At 33.3% G+C, this 19,974-nt stretch overlaps 2 protein-coding genes across 2 annotated transcripts; one reads left to right on the top strand and one right to left on the bottom strand.

The window, feature by feature from the left end:
* The first annotated feature begins 4,105 nt into the window (after positions 1 to 4,105).
* LOC128209670 (uncharacterized) lies at positions 4,106 to 7,483 on the top strand. The gene is made up of 4 exons (XM_052913808.1): positions 4,106 to 4,232; positions 4,384 to 4,542; positions 4,871 to 4,981; positions 5,948 to 7,483. Exons 1-4 carry the CDS (start codon positions 4,186 to 4,188, stop codon positions 6,147 to 6,149), a joined length of 519 nt encoding a protein of 172 aa, XP_052769768.1. The 5' UTR covers positions 4,106 to 4,185; the 3' UTR covers positions 6,150 to 7,483.
* Positions 7,484 to 9,711: 2,228 nt separating this feature from the next.
* Positions 9,712 to 19,477, bottom strand: LOC128209313 (3'(2'),5'-bisphosphate nucleotidase 1-like). Its single transcript, XM_052913297.1, has 8 exons — positions 19,350 to 19,477; positions 18,685 to 18,789; positions 16,815 to 16,925; positions 16,269 to 16,317; positions 15,086 to 15,229; positions 14,027 to 14,169; positions 13,355 to 13,726; positions 9,712 to 10,560 (listed from the first exon to the last, which is right to left on the bottom strand). Exons 1-8 carry the CDS (start codon positions 19,473 to 19,475, stop codon positions 10,483 to 10,485), a joined length of 1,128 nt encoding a protein of 375 aa, XP_052769257.1. The 5' UTR covers positions 19,476 to 19,477; the 3' UTR covers positions 9,712 to 10,482.
* Between the last annotated feature and the right edge of the window lie 497 nt (positions 19,478 to 19,974).

Raw genomic sequence — 19,974 nt, 5'->3', positions numbered from 1 at the left:
AAAAATACAAGTGCCATAAGGTTGGGCGTACAAAAGTCCTTTCTGACTGTACAATATTAACACAAAAATACAAAGTTTTACTTATATGAATTGGAGACAATATGAGTAACGTTGAACAGGCAGAAAGGAGGTGGGGTGGGTTGGTGGAAAAATATTTGACAGCGAAGATGCTTGTTGAACATCTGCGTGGACTTGGAAAGTGCAATGACGTACTGCACAACTTCCGCCACGCTTCAAGTGTAAACAGGTTATGTTACACTAATTGAAATAAGAACAACCAGACACCACGCTGACCAACTCCCGACTGCCTGCCGTTGAGCATTTAAATGTATAAGTGCTTAATATGAATCAATTTATAATTCCTTTGTCTTATAAATTATATTTTTATATTTGCGCTTTCACACCCGGAGTTCATTTATGGGACAAGAACAACTAACAGCTATTGGATTGAAAAGGGCTGGTGCATTTACATGCACCAGCCAATATTTATTGTATGATTATTATATAATTGAGATTATGAGTGAAATAATAAGTACAAGCGTTCGTTCGGGAACCGGCGGTCCCTCGAGATCGGAGCTTAGTCCCGAACATTTTTGTAGTCCGAAATGGGTGATTTCCAGCTCCGATGTTGACATAAAACAGTTATCTTGGGCGAGTATGGGGAGGAGGGCGCTGTATGCGCACAAATACGGTCGGACATGTTTGTCAAATTTCATCGATCTCAGATCACAGATGCCCGAACGAGAATAAACTGTTATCAGCCGTACATTATGTGGTTAAACCAACAAGTTTAATGTGCACAGCATTTTTTACCAGATTTGAGGAATGTTAAAGGAGAAAACAAAAAATATGTATTTTGAGCTAGAACGACCTTTAAAATATCAAATTCTTGCGTTCCACATTTGTAAACATCAGACTTGTCGATTTTTTTTTTACTCCGTTACTTAATACAAGCTTTGAATAAAACGCCAAGAGCAACATGGAGTGTGAAGAGCCGAGTGCGGGTCATGTTGTTTGGAAATGCATACTTTATACTTCTTACTAGGCGTATAAAGGTTCCGAAATATTTGTTTGTGATATTCTTTTCGGGCATTTAATTTATAACTTTCCCATATATGAAATTGATTTCTTTTAAGCTGAGCTACATAATAAATGATTCAGACAGGAAACGCTTCGAAGCATTAAACATCCTATGATATATCACTTGATTTAGACTGGAATAGCGCTTTTTCCTTTTACAACGAACGCGGTGTTTGCACTGTGACAGAACGTGGAGATCCCATTTGGTTGAGCTCACAACTCTCTTGATTTACGTATTTTGGCTACTTTCGGCGGAATCTGCCCACTTTGATAAATGATTGAGATAAAAACTCCATTGGAGCGTTCCTTAAACAACCGGTTATTAATCTAATGATAGTCGTGCCAGAGACAGAAATGAGAAAGAAATGTTAAAGAGCAGTAGAAAATATTGCTTTGTTAATTCCGTTGAAACATTTCGGACATGATTAATGGCATATTAGTAAAACATGGCTTTTTTATGCGATGAAATATATAACCTAAACAAAGATTTGATAGCTGACTAAAATATAGTACGACTTTCCATAATAACCGAATCTATGAGTGATAATTATCAATGTGCTCACGTTTTGTTTCTGCAATTAAACATTTTTTTTTGTATTTTTGTTACCACGAAAACTAAATTGGCAACTTTAAAAAGGAGATTAATGTCTCTACAAGTACAAACATATTCGTATTATCACTTTACAGATATTTTGAAGTATACTTCAAGAGGGCCGTTCAAGTTCCTGTTCAAAGGTTATTGACAAAAGCGGCATTTAAATGCATATTGCCATTTCAAACACAGTTATGGCTACATACATGACATAAGCATACAACAAAAACACAAGAGTTAAGTGTCATATTATAAAGGTAAACAATAAATAAATAGTATTCACGAAAAAGTTAAATTTCAAGAGAAGAGTTGCTTTCGTTTTTCATTGAAGCTTTGATATATCTGGCTACATATTTATCATTTTTTTCTTTGATGATGATACTAGGAAATACTTTAACATAAATATAGCAGGCCATCGTGTATTATCTAGATAGGTATATCTTAGTCCGTTGTAAAGTGTACAACAACAAAATAAAGTGACACTCATTTTTCTATTGTATTTGAAGAACAACATTTACATTTCTGCCGACCCTCGGAATACCCGTATACCTGCCTGTTTCAACTTCTTATTCAAGTGTAGAGAATCTTAAAGGTATCATAAATTTATTTTCTTAAACTGTCGTCTTTGGTCTACACTAAATAAATTTCAAAAGAAATTATATAAGTTTAGAATACAATATCAATTTATGCATATCATTATTCGAAGCATTCTAGTCTTTTATCAGCTTTTCAAGAATTCTAATTTATACCATAGAAAGATTATTCATATTTGCATAAAAGATTATTATTATATTCATTTAAAACCAATATGATCAATAGTAGAGTTTATTATTGCTGCCAAACATGAGCTATTCGCATGCACACGTAGATCATTGTATAAAATGATAATTGAGAAATTATCTTTTTTTCTTGTGTTTAACCGATATTTGTCAGACATTTTCTTGCATACCAAAGAGAGATGAAAACCGCATAGTTCTCCATACACACCACAGATTGTGGTTTGTTCCTTCTACTTCTACAGCATATTTAAGGAACCCAAAAGGAATATAAAAACAGTATAGATATCAATGCTGAAAATGTTTCAAGTCATATTGTGATGAAATAAAGCAAAATCAATGCTAAGTTTTATAAAATGAGCTTACATATTATATGCATGTAAGGTCAGCAGTGTCGATATGGTTGGTGTATTAAAATTAACATTATAACACATATTTTTACATATCATTGGTTGATCAATTATTGAAATGTGCATTCCGTTTCCCAGTATTCCGTAACCTCAAAGGTGCATTCTTTTTACATATGTGGTTTGAGGTTGTCTTCAGTGTTGTTGTAACAGAAGTGTGCTTCTTAAAAGTTGCAACCAATCGTATAATGTGTCAAGCATTTTAGATACGTTTGTCCGTACCGTCAATTAATACAGTAATTTGTCTAAGTCTCTGCCTAAAAGGCCCTGGCATAGCTGAAAATTAAAAAATATCATACTGCCCTGCTTGGTCAGCCGTAAGTAAAGAAAAAATATAAAATCAGACAGTATAATTCAAAGATTGTCATAGGGTTTGTTTAGTTTATAGTTTAAAAACATCGAGCCTTCTGGTTTTTTAATGTGTTACAAACGCAAATGAAATTCCTTGACCTGTAAGACAGATCAATATTAATATAATTTTATAATGTGGTAAGCTTCCTTTCAGAACCACAGGGGCAGGTTGCGTTGTTTTGACACACCACGCCCCCGTCCGTTTTTGTTTTTTTCATCATTTTTTTTTATCAAATTTTAGTAAGAATATGATGTGGTAACTATAACTTGCGAAAATTGGCAAAAAAATGTTGTTTTTTTACATTTTTTATTTTATTATCTTTAAAAATAAAAAATAAAATAAAAAAAATTGCCAATTTTAACAAGTTACAGTTGAGTGTAAATGTGCTATGCCTGACATGGACTGATACAGCAATGTGATGGGGTCAATGTCAAATTTCGTCTTGGCCTCAACATATGTGGTTAGTGTCTCAAGACACAGTTCGAGAGCAATGTATCGGAACTGGCTGTCCGCCTTCTTCAAACAACACACCAAACAACAATGTAAAAAATAATAAACATCAGGCATATTCTTACTAAAATTTGATAAAAAAAAAATGATAAAAAAGCGGACGGGGGCGTGGTGTGTCAAAACAACGCAACCAGCCCCTGTGTTCAGAACTAACAAATTTTGTACTGATAAAATATTTGAATTTGAATAAAGTTGTTAATTGGAACAATATAATTTTTCCGCAGGCACAGTCGGAAACGGTCTTTTCATCTATATAAATTTCACCGTTTTCTCTTATCAAGGGAGATCACTGCGTTTGAATAGTTCACACCTGTACGTGGCAATAGCCAATAACTGCGGTCTTCCCATGCGTAAACAAGTTCACCAATTAAAACGAAGGCGTGGGTCACGTGATACCACGAGCGGTAAACATCGAAAACAGGAAAAACTCTTTTTCGGACACAAATCAGAAATAAACATTACGTAGCGATGAAAACCTCAGAATTGGAATCTTTTCAGCAATCCTATGAGCAAAGGTTATTGTTTTACATGCTTCAGGTGGTTTTGCATGTATAGAACGTTGCACAATAGTATACATTTCTATTGTAAATTGAAGTGGGTGGGGTAGCATTTTTTATTGTTTGACAATCACAATGACATAATTTTCTGGATATTCGTGTTTTTTAGGTTCGGGTGCTGTATATGCCTTGGACCAAGGCTACAGATGGTCTCTGGACAGTGCCAGCACCGTATCTGCGTCGACTGCCTGTACGTGGACGAAGAACGGAGGCCCTGCATGGAGGTCTGCCCTGTGTGTTCTCAGTCGGATTCCTTTCCGAGAAAAAGGTTTGCTAATGAATTCTTAATGCCATAGTACCAAAATAAAAAGCCTGTTGAATGCAATTAACTGATATGTTGATTCCCAAACTTAAGTTTGGAGCCATAATGGAAGTTCCTGTGTTAGGTTCAGGGCAACCCGACCATATCTGGCAAAACATTTCCAACCAAGAGGTTTTTATTCGACCCAAGAATAAAATCTTATCTTTTGATTTGAATTTGATCATAATTTGTGTTGATCATATAAATATTAACATTGTTTAACACTGTATCACTCATTTTCAGCCTTAATTTTGAGAAATATTGTGTTTGAAATGCCTACTATTTTTGTTTTCAGACCTATCTTACCGAGCCAGGTATTAGAAGTTCAGAAATGCCTTGGAGTGCAACTCTGTCAGAGTGGTTGTGGGGCAGAAATGTGGTACTGGGAGGTTGAAGAACATAACAGGTAAAGCACATTAGCATTTTAAGCAGTCTTTGTTGTAACTGGGTTGCCTGAAGACCGAGACAAGTAAGTACTGTTTCAGGCAAGTCAAAATACCCAGGTTCTTACCCGAATGGGCAAGTGCGTTTTTTTTCTAAATTTAGATCCCTCTGTTTTCATTTCTTATGCAACAATTCACAAATCCTGATTGAACGTTATTATTATATTGAAATATTGTCTTTCGTATATCTACGCATGAATTGGTTATTTTGGGCAAGTAAAACTGATTTTCTGCAAGAAGTTTTCTTCAATGACATGGCGAAAGGATAAGCGCTGAATATTTTTTTAGGCAAAGACTATTAGTTATTTAGCTATTTAGATATATTATCTTGAACAAATGTTATTTTATCACCCACAAATCCGATGTAAGACTTGCCTGCTTAGGATAATTTGGATCTTTTTGATTTATTGAATTCTGAAGTATTACTAAGATTCTAGATGTTAAATGGTTTAAAAATAATATGTTACCTTGCAAAAAAATAATAAGTGATTCCGATTTTCCCTTGTACAAAATGGAGATTCTGATTAGATTTAATGCTTGTTCAAAAATTGCAATTTTATTTTTACTTCAGTCAGGCCTCTTAAATATGATTTGCATAAAAACTATATGCGATAGTTTAAACATCCCTAGGCAATTTGTCAGCCTTTGGAAAAGGGTGCCTGTTTCCCTCGATACAAGATGGTGCGATTTTCACTTTGTTCTCCCTAAAGAAGTTTTGTTGGGGGAAGGCTCTAGAAATTCAAATAGCATACCACATAATATCAATTCTTATGCATATTGTCAGATAAGAAATGTCTTTATATAAGTTAACCCTGGTATAGTTAAACAATTTTTTTTATTTCTTGCAGTATATTTGTTTGAAAAGGCAATTTATTTTTCTAGATAAGATTGATTGGTTCATTGCTAATCACATGCTTCTTTCACCTTAGGTGTTGTCCAAAATCTAAAGAAGCTGAGATTGAAAGCAAAACACCTGTGAAGAAAAGACGACGTAGCCGTATTAATGACATTGGCCCAGTGAGTACAACCAGACACACACCTTCATCCACGACACAGCTGCGTAAGCGAGCTACAAGGTCACAAAGCCTGCGTATAACTAGATCTACATCAGACCAGACAGGGTTGACCTAGGGCCGGCATCTATGTGAAACATAGGGTTTGCATCTTTGTGAGATATGGAGTCTGCATCTATGTGAAACATAGGGTTTGCATCTTTGTTTGATATGGAGTCTGCATCTATGTGAAACATAGGGTCTGCATCTTTGTGAGATATGGAGTCTGCATCTATGTGAAACATAGGGTCTGCATTTTTGTGAGATATAGTCTGCAATTAAGTGGGATATATGGTCTGCATATTTGTGAGACATACACCACGATATTTCAGCATCTTTGAGAGACATGTGGTCAGTTAAAAGTGATCTGAAAAATACCGTTCCTGTGTCAAGGTTGTGTCTGAGGGTATTCATCACTGTCTTATGTGATAGCTCTAATTTTACATGTCTTGCATTTAGCATGTTTGTGTCTTTGTTCACTCTGTTTTGTTACATGCTGCATAGAATTTAACAACTTTGTGATGACTTTGTACCCTGGGCGGACTTTATAATCTGTTCGGACATAGTTTTCAATATTTGTGCTAAAGTTCTGTGTATTAAACTGCTCGCTTTATTGTTTACATTTTGACGTGCAATAGGTTTGAAAGATGTTCACAACTTTGAACTTCAAAATTTATGTTTCTAATGGTTATTTTACGGCTTTTACTTTTGTCACATTACCAGAGTATGATATTTGACACTGTCAGTGAAAATTATTCCAGTTGAAGGAAAGGCATTTTTTTTTTGATGAAAAATTCAGAGTCTGTTAAGCAGACAATCAAAAGCCCATTTGAAATACTTTTGCAAACAGTCTCTGATGTAAGTTATTTTAAGATTTTTTTTAAATTGTAGCATTAACACATGATTGAATTTCGAAGTGAATACCTCAACAGAGCTCAATTTTTTTCAAAAAAAACACTATTCATTTGAAGTTTTTTTGTTGTTTTTTTGATTGGTCTAAAAAGTGATGGCCACAAGCAAAACTTTTTTTTATGAAAAATGTATACAATTAAGTTCGACTTTTCTTACAAGTTTATAATAGATCCTCTGTCAATAAAATAATGTGTGTTTATCATAAAGTCTGTCTTATTTACATACTCAAAATTAAATCATCATAATCAAACTACAAAAGTTTGTTTGGTAAAATCAAGTTTTGTTTAATATTTTGACTTTAAAATAACATCCTTAAGCATGATTTGCTTAAGTTATTTTTTTTAAATATTTTGGCTATGTGTAGCTTTTCTATTTATAATCTTTGTAACATTTTGAACAAATCTTTATTAATTTATTTTTATTGTTAAAAATATGTATATGATATACATGTAAAAAATGTAAATATTGCCACAGTTGTTGTTAATAAAAACGTTACTTCTTCTCAGTGTTATTGATTATGTTAAGAAGCACATGCATGAAAGAATCTCGTCAGAAGAAGCACCTGTGAGCTGCACAATTCGTCATAAAAGTAGACCACGAAGCAAGTTTAAACAAAACTGTATCGTGATAGCGCAGCTTTCTATTTTTATGAAAAATGCTGAATCACGCATTCTTAACTTCAGAAAGGAGTCCTGTTAGTGAATCGGTATGAAAACTATTGAACATGATAGTAGTGCAGGAATGAACCATTTGATTGTTTGAAAAAAATAACATTATTCTGTTGATGCAGTCTACCTTATTTACACATCACATTGAAGAGGTCCATAAAATGTGTTAATACAAGTTCATGGAGCAGACAAGAAAACGGGGTAAAGCAGACAATGTGCTACCAAAGCATCCGCTATGCTTCATGTGAAAATGGTACGGTGAACTTAAGCCTCACCTACAATAAGTTGTTGATATCGGATTAAATGCATACATTATGCATGTCACTTTATTAGTTTCAGGAGACATTTTCTGCCGAGTAAAATCAGGATCAGAGAATCAAATAAGTTTAAAACAAGACATTAAAGTCATTGCCTTTTGCGCAATGAAGATTTTTTTTCTTTTCCCCATTTTGATGACCGACTAATTTTGGCTTTTTAAAAATTTGCTTTAATTTCAATAGTCTCCCTTGATCAGAAACTAGATAATACAACTGCTATATATATTATAATATATATATATATATAAAACCTGGCATATAATTGTTATTGTATAAGCAGAGAAAGCTATCCGATATGTGTATTTCACTTTAAAGGTATTACTAATGGACATAATTTGATTTTTAACTGTGCTTTTATTCCAACAGTTAACCTTGGTATTAATGGATAAAATATAAATATAACCAAGCATATTATTTTTTATTGTAAAAGAAGAGAAAGCTTTTTGATATATGCATGACACTTTTAAAGCTGCACTCTCTCAGATTGACTGTTTTGACAACTTTTTTATTTTTTGTCTTGGAATAAGCCAATTTTTTTGCGTAACTGTCTAGTAACCAGTGATACAAGATTGCTGACAAAAGATCAGATCGCAGTATTTCATAATTACGTTCGACTATATATGTTCTATGGCTGAAAGCGTTACAAACGATTGAGATCTGTTCTTTTGTGAGTTATATTATATGAATGAATTAAAGGCATTGATACCAAAATCAGCTGATTCTAAGACAAAAACTGAAAAACTGTTAATCTGTAATAGTGCAGCTTTAAAGATGCACTCTTACTCCCAAATAACATTTACCACAATTAATAATATTGTTTCAATATTCCAAAAAGAATGAATGAATGTCAAGAACGATGGTTCTTATAAAGGATACTGAGTAAAATTTGAGAGAAATTAGCATGAACCACAGTTAACTTTATAGCATTCACCAATAAAAAAAAAAAATTGCGCTTTCTGATATTAAATACACGGTTATAATCTTTTAATCAGTAATTAATATTTTCCATAAATGCATTATTTAGTAAGTAGTTAAAGGTTTATCAGTCAAAATTTATGTTTGCTATACATGTGTATGTATTGATATTGAATAAGAGTGTCACTTTAAGATAATGGACACAATGGAGATTCAGCATTAAACTGTCCCACTTGTTATCATAATGATGACATGTTAAAAAAAACTGTTTAAGCAAATGTCATCTTTTATGTACTGAATAAAGCTCCAGATCATGTTATCATCTGTCACAAATAATGGCCTATATCATGATATCAATTAATGCCTATCGCTTTGCTCCTATTAAATTTTCCTCTGAACAAATAATTAAACGCAATGATTCTTTTTCCCTATGATAAGATGCTGTTTTCATATATATTGATGTAGTAACACATGCATGTCATTGTTTTCTTTGTACCAATAAGCACACACAGTAACACAGTGTTTGATCTCCATCAGGGATAATTTTTCATGGCCACTCGAAAAGGACACTGTACTGGTTTCTGCCAAGGAAACAGACTCTAGAGTCACGCTTTCCGCTGGCGACAAAGTGGGGACAATTTTTCAAATCTGATCCTATAAGCTATCAGCTTTCTTCACAATCAAGCTAAAATAAATAAATATATACATGTACTAGTATCACACAGTGTTCCATATTTGAGTGTTTTCTTTGTTTTTGTTTATACACCATTTTCATATGAGAATGGTAACCAGTAGGTATAAAAAAACAATGTAATTCAAAACAAGACCACAAAGTTTAATTTTATTAAGCTATTAGAGACTTTGGTTATGTTGATACATAATGTACGGTAAGAAAATGCAATATATTTATCAATCGAAATAACAAAACCTAGACATGTATGTATACAACAGCTATTTTAATGAAATTACAAAAAATATGCGAAATCTTAAAGCGCACTAGACATATTACAAAAAATAGCATGGTAACAAAATAACATAGTAACTTGCAGAACAAAGAGACTTCTATACAGTAGTTATTGTTCTGTATAGAGCAAGGAAATGATCACATCGTACATAAGAACTCTATACAGTAGTTATTGTTTTGTATAGAGCAAAGAAATGATAAAATCTTACACAAAAACTCTATACAGAAGTAATTGTTTTAAATAGAGCACACCTTCCACAAGAACTCTATACAGTTGTTATTGTATTGTTCACAGAGCTATTTAGTTATAGTTACTGGTCACAGACCACCAATGACGAATAGAATTAGATAAGATAAAAAGATATGTTTTTTAAGTGTATGAGGTAACATACAAGGAGGGTGAAGATACCAGTAGTTTATGCACATGCACAATTAAATACTTAAGGTAACATTTTTAAACAATTTTCCCCAAAGGGTTCGCAAAGAAATGTTAGTCAGGATGGGTCTCATGCATGGAGACATTAGCACTTACATGAAAAATCTAGAGAGTGTTAGTATAGGAATAAAAGAAAATATAAGTAAGTGAAGGACATCATGGAAAGTTAAAAAAATCAAAAACCAAACACCACTTAGATTTTAAAGCTTGGAGTCGGAATCCTCAAAGGGGCGTTTGCGGGACATTCTCAATTCTTCAGAGGAAGCGCTACCACTAGCCTAAATGAAAATAAAAATAAAGAGTTATCTGAAAGCTGAGAGCACTAAGATATTCTAATATTAGTAAGAAAAATTATTGCTAAGAGGCTACTTGGTTACCAGTATATATGGAGGATTGTCAGGGTATATTCTATACTTTGCTTTTTAATTAATATACCGTCACTTAGTTCTGTGGCTATGTCTTATCAATGAGTGTATTATACAATGGTCTCTTTTCTCCATTACATTTCTAGGTAGTGCTTTTTATTTCAAAACAATTTGAGCAGTTAAATAATTTAAATAAAGTTTAAAAGTTTTAAATAAGGTAAACATTTTTGATACAGCAACAAATTACAATAGGGATGATACATCAATGTTTAAATACACTTATTGATAAGAGCTCCCCTAAATAGTTATGTAAGTAACGATTGGCCGCTTGTTCAGAAATTTGTTAAAGTTAACATCAGTGTTAACATCATTGTTGTTTACCTTCTTTGGAAGTTTAATGGATACTCTTGTGATCTGCTTTATTTCTGACTTGAAACTACTGTATCAGCTGTACTTATATATTTAAATATGTAACATCAAATAGTTTGTGGTTGAAATTTAATTACGATGTCGTGTATTATGTTGTTAACTTAACAAACTTCTAAACAATCGACCCAATTAAGCTTATATTAATGTTTGAAAATGAACTTAGCATTAATTTAGAGGTTTTGGAGCATTTTGATGATCATGGTTCTGCTCAGCCCGAATACACTAAGTGAATTACAAATTGAGTGCTACATCTACAGCCTGTTTATTGACTTCACACATCAAACAAAGCCGATTGCAACCTTCAGTGATTGAGGGTATTGTTCCATGTATGAAGGCAGAACTTGCTACTAAAAGACGGGGTCTTATACTCTCAACAGATCCATACTTTACAGTTTGCATTGGTTTCAACCAGCAAATTCAATCAAGGCCATAAATTACATATTGAAGTGCTGAAATTAATACTGGTAGTTCAAAGTCACTTTTGGGGCGGTTCAAATTTATTGTCTCTTCATTGCAAATATGCAGTATTATCATGCTGTTAGTAGCTGTCAGAGTATGCTTTGCTAAGAAAATTGACTTATTTGCAAACAGTAGTATTTAACACAAGATACTGCCAAAGTGATCATGAGTTATGGATGGGACTATCTCAATGATGGGTAAAATTAATAATTCCCTGAATGGTGGTCAAGTTGAGCAAAATGAAGGAAAAAAAGTCTTTAAAATACATTCCTGTAACTGATATATGTATGCAAATGAACAAAACATCTAACACATATAACAGTTGTACATAATTTTACATACACAGCAAATTTCTCTATTAAGGTTGGACAGGCCATTAATTTTAAGACAAAAAGAAACCTATATATTTTTGGCACAAAAAAGTATTGCTTTCTGTAGCTGTGGCACTTACTAAAATTTGAAATGACAAAAAATGGACAGGTTTTGCAAGTACAAGGTTATTTACCAATAACAAGACTGGCACAGACTGGCGAAGAAATTGATGTGACAATATATAAATTATGATGGATCTATGAACAATCTTCCTATTAACAAATGGTGGAAAAATTCTATTTTTTTACATTCGTTTCTAAATCAAATTATAAAAGTACAAAAAGATGTATAGACGATGACAACAAAAGCAAGCTCCTCCCTACATTTGTTGATGAAATATCTGTTTCAGCTCAACTAATTTGAATATTTCTACAAAATTATGCATTTATGTGTTATTGTTTCCATTCTGCAAAATTTTTAGTTTTTTTTATTATGCAAGAATGTGAGTTTTTCAGTACAAATAAAATAATAAGTGTTAAAATATAAACACATAAAATATCAACAATTAAACTTCTAACCATTTGTATAAACAAAAAACACTGGACTGCACCATTAATGCAAATCTAACACAATAGTGACAAATGATATATACATTGATGTTTTGGAATCGGCGCATAAAAGGTAATTTGTGAACTAATTGTTATGTAGAAAGTGATCTCTTTTTTCCTTGTTGAGAGTTTATTTTACTCTAACTTGACAAAATATCACATACAGTTCACTATAAAGGATGTGTTTATTTCATGTGCATGAAAGTTGGCAAAAAAATAAGATTTTTTTAAGATATTTTACATAAAGTATTTAATATGTAATTTTATAGTATTAATAAATTTGTAAAATTAATGCCATAACAACATTATACAACAAATCTAATATAAACTCTGTTAATAAACTGAAAAATTAATAAAAAAAGAAACAACATTACCCTATATGAAATATATCTTGTATAAATAGAAATTTATCTGTTTAATTCTTGATAGACTATCAGTGATTCATTTTCAATTCTGCCTAAGTGCATCTGTCAGAACTAACAAACATCACAACCATCATTACTGAGCAAATATCTATGAGTCCCAAGTATGACTTTGTGCACACATTACTTAAAAACAGTGCGTTCCCAGTATAAGACTCAAAATACCCAGCAAAATGAATCACTGGACTATTGCACTACAACTACAATACATGTACATTAAAACATTGAGATAAAACTAAACTGCTATACCGGTAGTCCACACCTTTACCTTTCTCCTACATTGCAATTCAATGACATAATGTGACCTTCACATCTTAACCTGTATGATAATGTTCTCCTTTTGCATTGAGATGTTTATGGAAGCTTTAAAGTTTAAAATTGAGAACACCACTAGTGTTAGACTGAGGTTAAAATGCAATCCCATACAAGTTTATCTTTGGTTCTCTACAGATGGGTGTCTTCGCTGGTCTCATTTACCTTGCCGTTAGTTGAATCTCCGGCAGGGGTGGCATTGCTAGCATTGCTGCCAATATTCAAGGTCTTCTGTGACAGCTGAGATTCCAAGGTAGGAGGTGCTAACTTGACAGTCTCAAACTTTGACAGAGTCTCTGCATCGACCTTGTCTCTGATTTGATTCACATACCAATCATGGTTCTCAACGGTGGCAAGAACGCCACCCGTATTTTTGTGGACGACGTTTGCATGGTAGGGAATGGGTTTTCCGTGTATATCAGTCAAATTGCCACCCAGTGAGTGCAGAATGGCCTCTGGAGCGCAAGTGTCCCACTTCTTACACCCGATACTTGCAAACACATAAGCATGGGCTTTCTTCTCAATCAGCAGCAACACCTGACCAAAAGATAAATCCACCATTTATTTTATTCATATATCCAAAATTGAATAAAAAACAGACATTGATATGTAGTTATAATCAGGCTTAAGAAAGGCTTACATTGATTGAACATCCCAAAGAAATGATAAAGCCAAAATTAATCGTACACGAAAATTTTCGGAATGACTACTTTATCATATGTTAACATCCCTAAACATATCAATCTTGGTTTGAGTGTCATCATTCAGCCAGATTCTAAATTATTGTTGAAAGCCTGATTAAAATCTTCAAGAGTTGTCCAATATTGACTAGATTACCTTATGGCCAGCTCCACCCACTCGCAGAACCTCTGTGGGCTCACAAGCCTGCACTGTCTTCGTGATGGTGTAATCAGAGTGAGATCGTGTCGTTGTTATGATGTTTCCCTCCAGGTGAGTATTGCGCTCAAACCCAAAGGACCCTGTAGAGTGACAGAAATATAAACATGAGTGTCAAGGAATGAAAAACAGTGCTGGTTATTTATTTTTTTAGATTAAAAGGGGCATATTTGAACAATTATTTTTCAAGCCAGAGTTATGGGCCTTGATATACATGTGCATATGTATCTGGCAACATGAATATTTCGGGTAAGTATTCAAGTATTTTGAATTTTTTTGAGTTTATAATATGGACAGGGTGAAAGTTTTTAACCAACAGTGTAGGTAAGTCTGCACAAGCTTTGACAATTCATCAACATTTTTTCTTCAGAACACACCCAGGACAATAAAAACAGTTTACATAGTAGTTAAATAATGTATATAATTACACAACTATCAGCTGGATAAAAAGGAAACAGTTAGATAAATACAATAAATAGATTGTTAATATCAACAATAAATTTATGACTTTGTTAAAAATCATAGTTTGATAATAATTTGATACATTTTATAAACTGGAACCCAAAGCAGACATTTGAAGACAAGATCTCTATTTCATATTTAATAACTGACACCAAAGTGTCAGTGTTTTTTCCTACATTTGTGAATGGGGCCAGAGTCCTGAGAATTATGAAAAGAGAAACAAAAAAACTAAAATTGTGAATTTACCATAGTATTTCTCTAACAAAGCAAATCCCCCTTTAAGATCTTGGATTTGAAAGGTTTTAGGAGAATAAATTATGATTGCGATTAAACATAAATAAGTTTAACTTGTTAAGTATGAAAAATATAATTGTTTTTTATGAGTGTGAATTTTCAGTCCAATCCCGGTATTAGTGAAAAAAGTATTATTTTTAGCAGTGTGAAAGGAGCTTCACATCCGCATATTTTCGGTCAAAATTGAAAAAAAACTGAAAGAGCATACAGTACTAAATAAGTCCTCATTACTGAGCAACCTACCAAGCCCCAGCACGCCCCAGATGCATCTGGATTCCCCATATTTTGGTTTTGCCTCGTAGTTACAGAAAGGTTGGTTGATAATGCCTGCTGTTGCAACTCCTCTCACTGCGATCCCTATCAACACTGTCACATGGTCCAGGAAACCTATAAGTAAAGAAAAAATGCATATTGTATATATTACATATTATACATATATGTGGAACATATATATATATATATATATATATATATATATATATATATATATATATATATATATATATATATATATGACTGTGAATGTGTATATATGCCTTATTTTCCTAAAAATATAAATTTTAAAGGAACTCATGCACAATACTTTATGTTGCCAATAATTATGCAACTGGCAGATAGTTAGACAAAAATTTGTAATACAAGCCTAGTATTATAATTCAATATCAAATTGCCTTATTAACACCTTTTTGATAAATAGAACATTTTCTATCACACTGTTTATATTAAATTCAACAGAGCAATACTTTTGAACTTTTGCCATTGTAAGAAGCATTGTCTGACCCTATATAAAGGTGGAAGAGTCCCTTTAAGAAGGCTTGTGAAAGAATATGTATGGATTCTCATCCCACACAATTCAATAATTTTAATTTGTATACAAAATGAGCAAATTGTTTATATGCAATTCTTTAAACCTACACCAGGTAATCGTTACCAAGTCATGGATATTTTTGAAATGAGATACAAGTAACTTTTTACTTTAAGTGTATTGTATGTCCTTACGTAATTTTGTAAAGTGAAGTGTACACCTTGGTAATATTCAATATTAAAAGTCAAGTGTAACAGCGATTGTTAAAGTCTAATAGCACAATGAAACTCAAATACACTTGTATACACAAGGCCTGATCCAAAACTTAATCGATTTAAAACACCAGACAGTACTAACTTCCCTTCACATAATAAAAAACACAATGCTATTGAATGAAAATCACTCTGTAGTTCAAGTGATTATACACTGGTTTAGTGACATCTTTAATTTGGTCAAAACTACTGTTCCTAAAAGCGCCTTAAATTGATCTGTTAACAGTACTCCCTTATATAATTTTGTATTTATAATGAAATATTGTAATTGGTGAATTAAAGAGTGTACTCAAACCAATAATGACGTGTATATGTAGCTCTCATCATTAACTCATCGTTCGCGTCTTACCTTCTGTGAACTCTTTGGTTCCATCCAAGGGGTCTACCCAAATAACAATCTGGAAAAAAGATGTCTGTGAAGTAAACATTGCAAACAGTTAAACACTCAAGACATTCATTTCTAAGAGAAATATTATTAAAGAGAACCTTTTGAGATTTTATTTATAATGCTTGTAAAATGGTATCAATTTATATGATTAAAGATTATTTGGACTTGTTACAACAAGACCAAATGATTATTCATCTGATCAACAAAATCATTTTAAGGATCAACAGAAATTTATTTAACTATAAAATCCAGAAAGGTAAACAACAGAGCCACAGAGCAAATCCCAATGCTTTTCTTGAATAAAGGGGTATAACTTGACAATCATTAAAGCCAGAGTTATAGGCCTTGCTATGTATGTATTGTCTTTTGTACCAAGTTTCATTCAGATCAGGTAATGGCCAAGGTTAAAGTTTATGCACTTTGCTGACAACACTTTGGCTTTTTATTCAGAAAACAGAAGAGCTGAAAGAACAATGCTCTGAGGCTTACTAAAATGTTATACGATACCTCCTCATTTTTTATGTCTTTCAAATTATCTGGACACTTGTGTCTCAGAACTTCCTCATCCAACTTTAGCTCAATAAATTCATCTGGAATCTTTGTCGTTGGGGCAAGCTCCTGAAACAAAAATATGCAACCTGTAGAATCATGTTCATGATAACTTAATCATGCAACCCAAAGTGTTTCTCTCACCATTTTGGGAATGGGGCCATTGTGTAAATGAGTCGTTTTCACGAACATTGGGAATTTGCCAAATTAGTCTAGAAATTGATAAAAAAGATGAAATGATGTAATAAAGATATGAACCTTGAGATTGTCAAACATTATGCCCCCTGAGCTTCATGTTGTCAGTATTAGTTGGACAATGGAATGAAATAAGCATGGACCAAACTGACAGCTGATTTGTCATTGACATTGGATGCCTTTGAGGCAGATTTAAGATTATGATCATTCAAAGTGTGAGGAAAGCATGTACAGTTTTTAATCATGTTCAGATGATGACTGATATTTGCAGATAAAATTGTATCCTCTTAGCAGAAGCGAATAAGTAAATTTTAAAGATGAATATGAGTTATGACCATGACCTTTGACTATGACCTCAAAATCCATGAGTTATCAACCAGTCACCCAAAATCTAAATGTCAAGTTTGAGGGCCATGCATGCAGGCATTGTCAAGTTATCACACAGACAAGCTTTTTGCATTCAAGGTCACAGTGACCTTTGACCTGATCAGGTTCATCTACTGGTCAGGCCCAACTTCCATGTCAAGTTTGATGATCATAAGTCCAGGCATTGTTGAGATATCACTGGGAGAAGCTTTGTTAACTTTTTCCATTAAAGGTCACTGTCACCTTGACCTATGGCCCGATGACCCCTAATATCAATAGGGGTCATCAATTGGTCAGGCCCGATCTTCATGTCAAGTTCGACGAAAATCGGTCCGGGAATTGTCAAGTTTACTGTCAAGGTCACTGTGACCTTGACCATTGACCCCTAAAATCATTGGGGGTTATCTACTGGTCAAGCCCAACATTCAAGTCAAGTTTGAGGGACATGAGTGCAGGCATTGCGGAGATATCACACGGACAACCTTTTATTATTCAGGGTCACTGTGACCTTTGACCCGATGACCCCTCAAATCAATAAGGGTCATCTACTGGTTAGACCCAGCCTTCATGTCAAGTCTGATGAACATAGGTCTAGGCATTGTTGAGTTATCACTTGAACAAGCTTTAAAATCCTTTTACCATTAAAGGTCACTGTGACCTTGACCTTTAACCCAATGACCCCTAAAATCAATAAGGGTCGTCTACTGCTCAGGCCCATCCTTCATATCATGTTTGATGACCATATGTCAAGGAATTGTTGAGTTATCACTCAAACCAGATTTGGTCTACGAATGACCAATCTACCGACAAGCACATGTGCAAAGCAATATACCCTTCTTCTTCGAAGGGGGTCATAATAATCAATTAAAATAAAAATATAAATTATAATTTCATTTGGAAAAAAGTTTATGTAAAAAAATCAGCTTTGAGAATGTGGCCGACTAATGGAGTTAAATAAGTGTTGAAACTGGACAAACATGTTTAATACAGAAAAGCACCTTGTCATAAACATTTACACATACATATATATTTCACCTGGCACTAATAACAAATCCTACTCTGAGATTTTACAGGAAAATAATTATTAGAACTGATTATTACAGAAAAGTCATCAGTGATCCTCAAAAAATATTTGTAACTTGATCACAATGCTCAGGTGCATGCTGATGTAGTATATATATTTTAAGCTATAATTTATAAACAATCAAGTTTTTATAACAGCAAGCTAACACATAAGTTTTCAACATTTCTTTAGCAATTTACCCACCTCTTCGCCAAATATGGGGATATTAGGGAACTGTTTGTGGAGAGAAGCCACAATGCATCGCTGGACTGACCTGTCAGCCTGAGTCTGGAGATCATTTTTGCCACTCTGTCAAAAACATTCTATAAATTATATTACACATTACACAATTCATTGAAACAGATTTATTAACAGAATAACAGATAACAACTTATCAGTTCTTCTTTACCTGGGACCAATAATACATGTAATCTTACTCCCAGTCTTTACTTAGTTGCTATTTTTTTATAATAAATAGAACATTATATGGTATGGCATTTTCAACCAAATCATTATGCTCTTTTTTTAATGACCGGTTATCTAGTCTTGAGTTTTTGTGTACATGCATGTCAGTCCTTATTTATGACCTCAATGTGTTGGGCACAAATTGACAATATGTTAAAAGGTAGAACTTGTTATTTCTCAAAAGCTTATTATTGAAATCTTATTATTGAAATCTTATTAAAAACATGACAGTTTTGTCCAATATACAAATTTAAGGCTTAATTTCACAAAAAAATATGAAACCCAAATTCTAGAGATACATGTCAAATCTTGACACTGCTCTTATTATTTATATTGCCTTATTTCCCAAACTATGTTTCTGGCATAATATGACCTAAACACATAAGAAATACGGTAAAAAATACCTTTTCGACTATTCCAAGATCACCCGAAATGAGAACGTCTCTTGCTATCTTTGCGGCACGGTAGGAGACTGATACAGAGGCAGAAACAAGCCTCATTAACAGTGGTACGCCCTCAGCGACGGCCATGTTTGTTTATGTTAGCAAGCACTATCGGAACACCTCGGACAGTTTTAGATCGATGTTCCGAATGTTGCCAAAAATTACGTTTGTCGTAAAATAAACCATCGCAAAATTAAGTAATACATGAAACAAAAGAGTCACATTATAAGATAATACATAAATATCACTCAATATATTTTTATTGAGATATCATTTGGACCTGTCGTAAAATCCTTTGGCTATTAGTACAACTCTCCCCGCAACATCGGTAAAACTCCTGGCAGCGATTACCCCCCTTTCCTTATTGTGTACATACAACTTTTGGTCGTCTATACTTGAATATTTCCCCCACATAGATTAAAATTTTCCATTTATCATCTTTTGTGCAGAGGAGTTTCTAGAGCATGATAAAGAACTTTACCGTGCTTCCATACCAGTAGTCGGTCAATAGCTATTAGCTATTCATAACTAATGTTTTCTCTGTTATGTCAAACCGACTGAAAATAAAATTTGATTTGATTTGATT

Source organism: Mya arenaria, chromosome 11, assembly GCF_026914265.1.
Source record: "Mya arenaria isolate MELC-2E11 chromosome 11, ASM2691426v1".
In the NCBI taxonomy this organism is placed as follows: Eukaryota; Metazoa; Mollusca; class Bivalvia; order Myida; family Myidae; genus Mya; species Mya arenaria.
The sequence above is the reverse complement of the archived record's forward strand: the minus strand, read 5'-3'. Positions and strand labels throughout refer to the sequence as shown.

Coding starts and splice junctions, on each gene's coding strand:
- LOC128209670 (XM_052913808.1), top strand. CDS start 4,186: ATGAAAACCTCAGAATTGGAATCTTTTCAGCAATCCTATGAGCAAAG. Junction 4,233..4,383: donor CAGCAATCCTATGAGCAAAG/GTTATTGTTTTA, acceptor CGTGTTTTTTAG/GTTCGGGTGCTGTATATGCC. Junction 4,982..5,947: donor GAGGTTGAAGAACATAACAG/GTAAAGCACATT, acceptor CTTTCACCTTAG/GTGTTGTCCAAAATCTAAAG.
- LOC128209313 (XM_052913297.1), bottom strand. CDS start 19,475: ATGGCCGTCGCTGAGGGCGTACCACTGTTAATGAGGCTTGTTTCTGCC. Junction 16,318..16,814: donor AAGACATAAAAAATGAGGAG/GTATCGTATAAC, acceptor TCTTTTTTCCAG/ATTGTTATTTGGGTAGACCC. Junction 13,727..14,026: donor TGGGTGGAGCTGGCCATAAG/GTAATCTAGTCA, acceptor TCTTTTGGTCAG/GTGTTGCTGCTGATTGAGAA.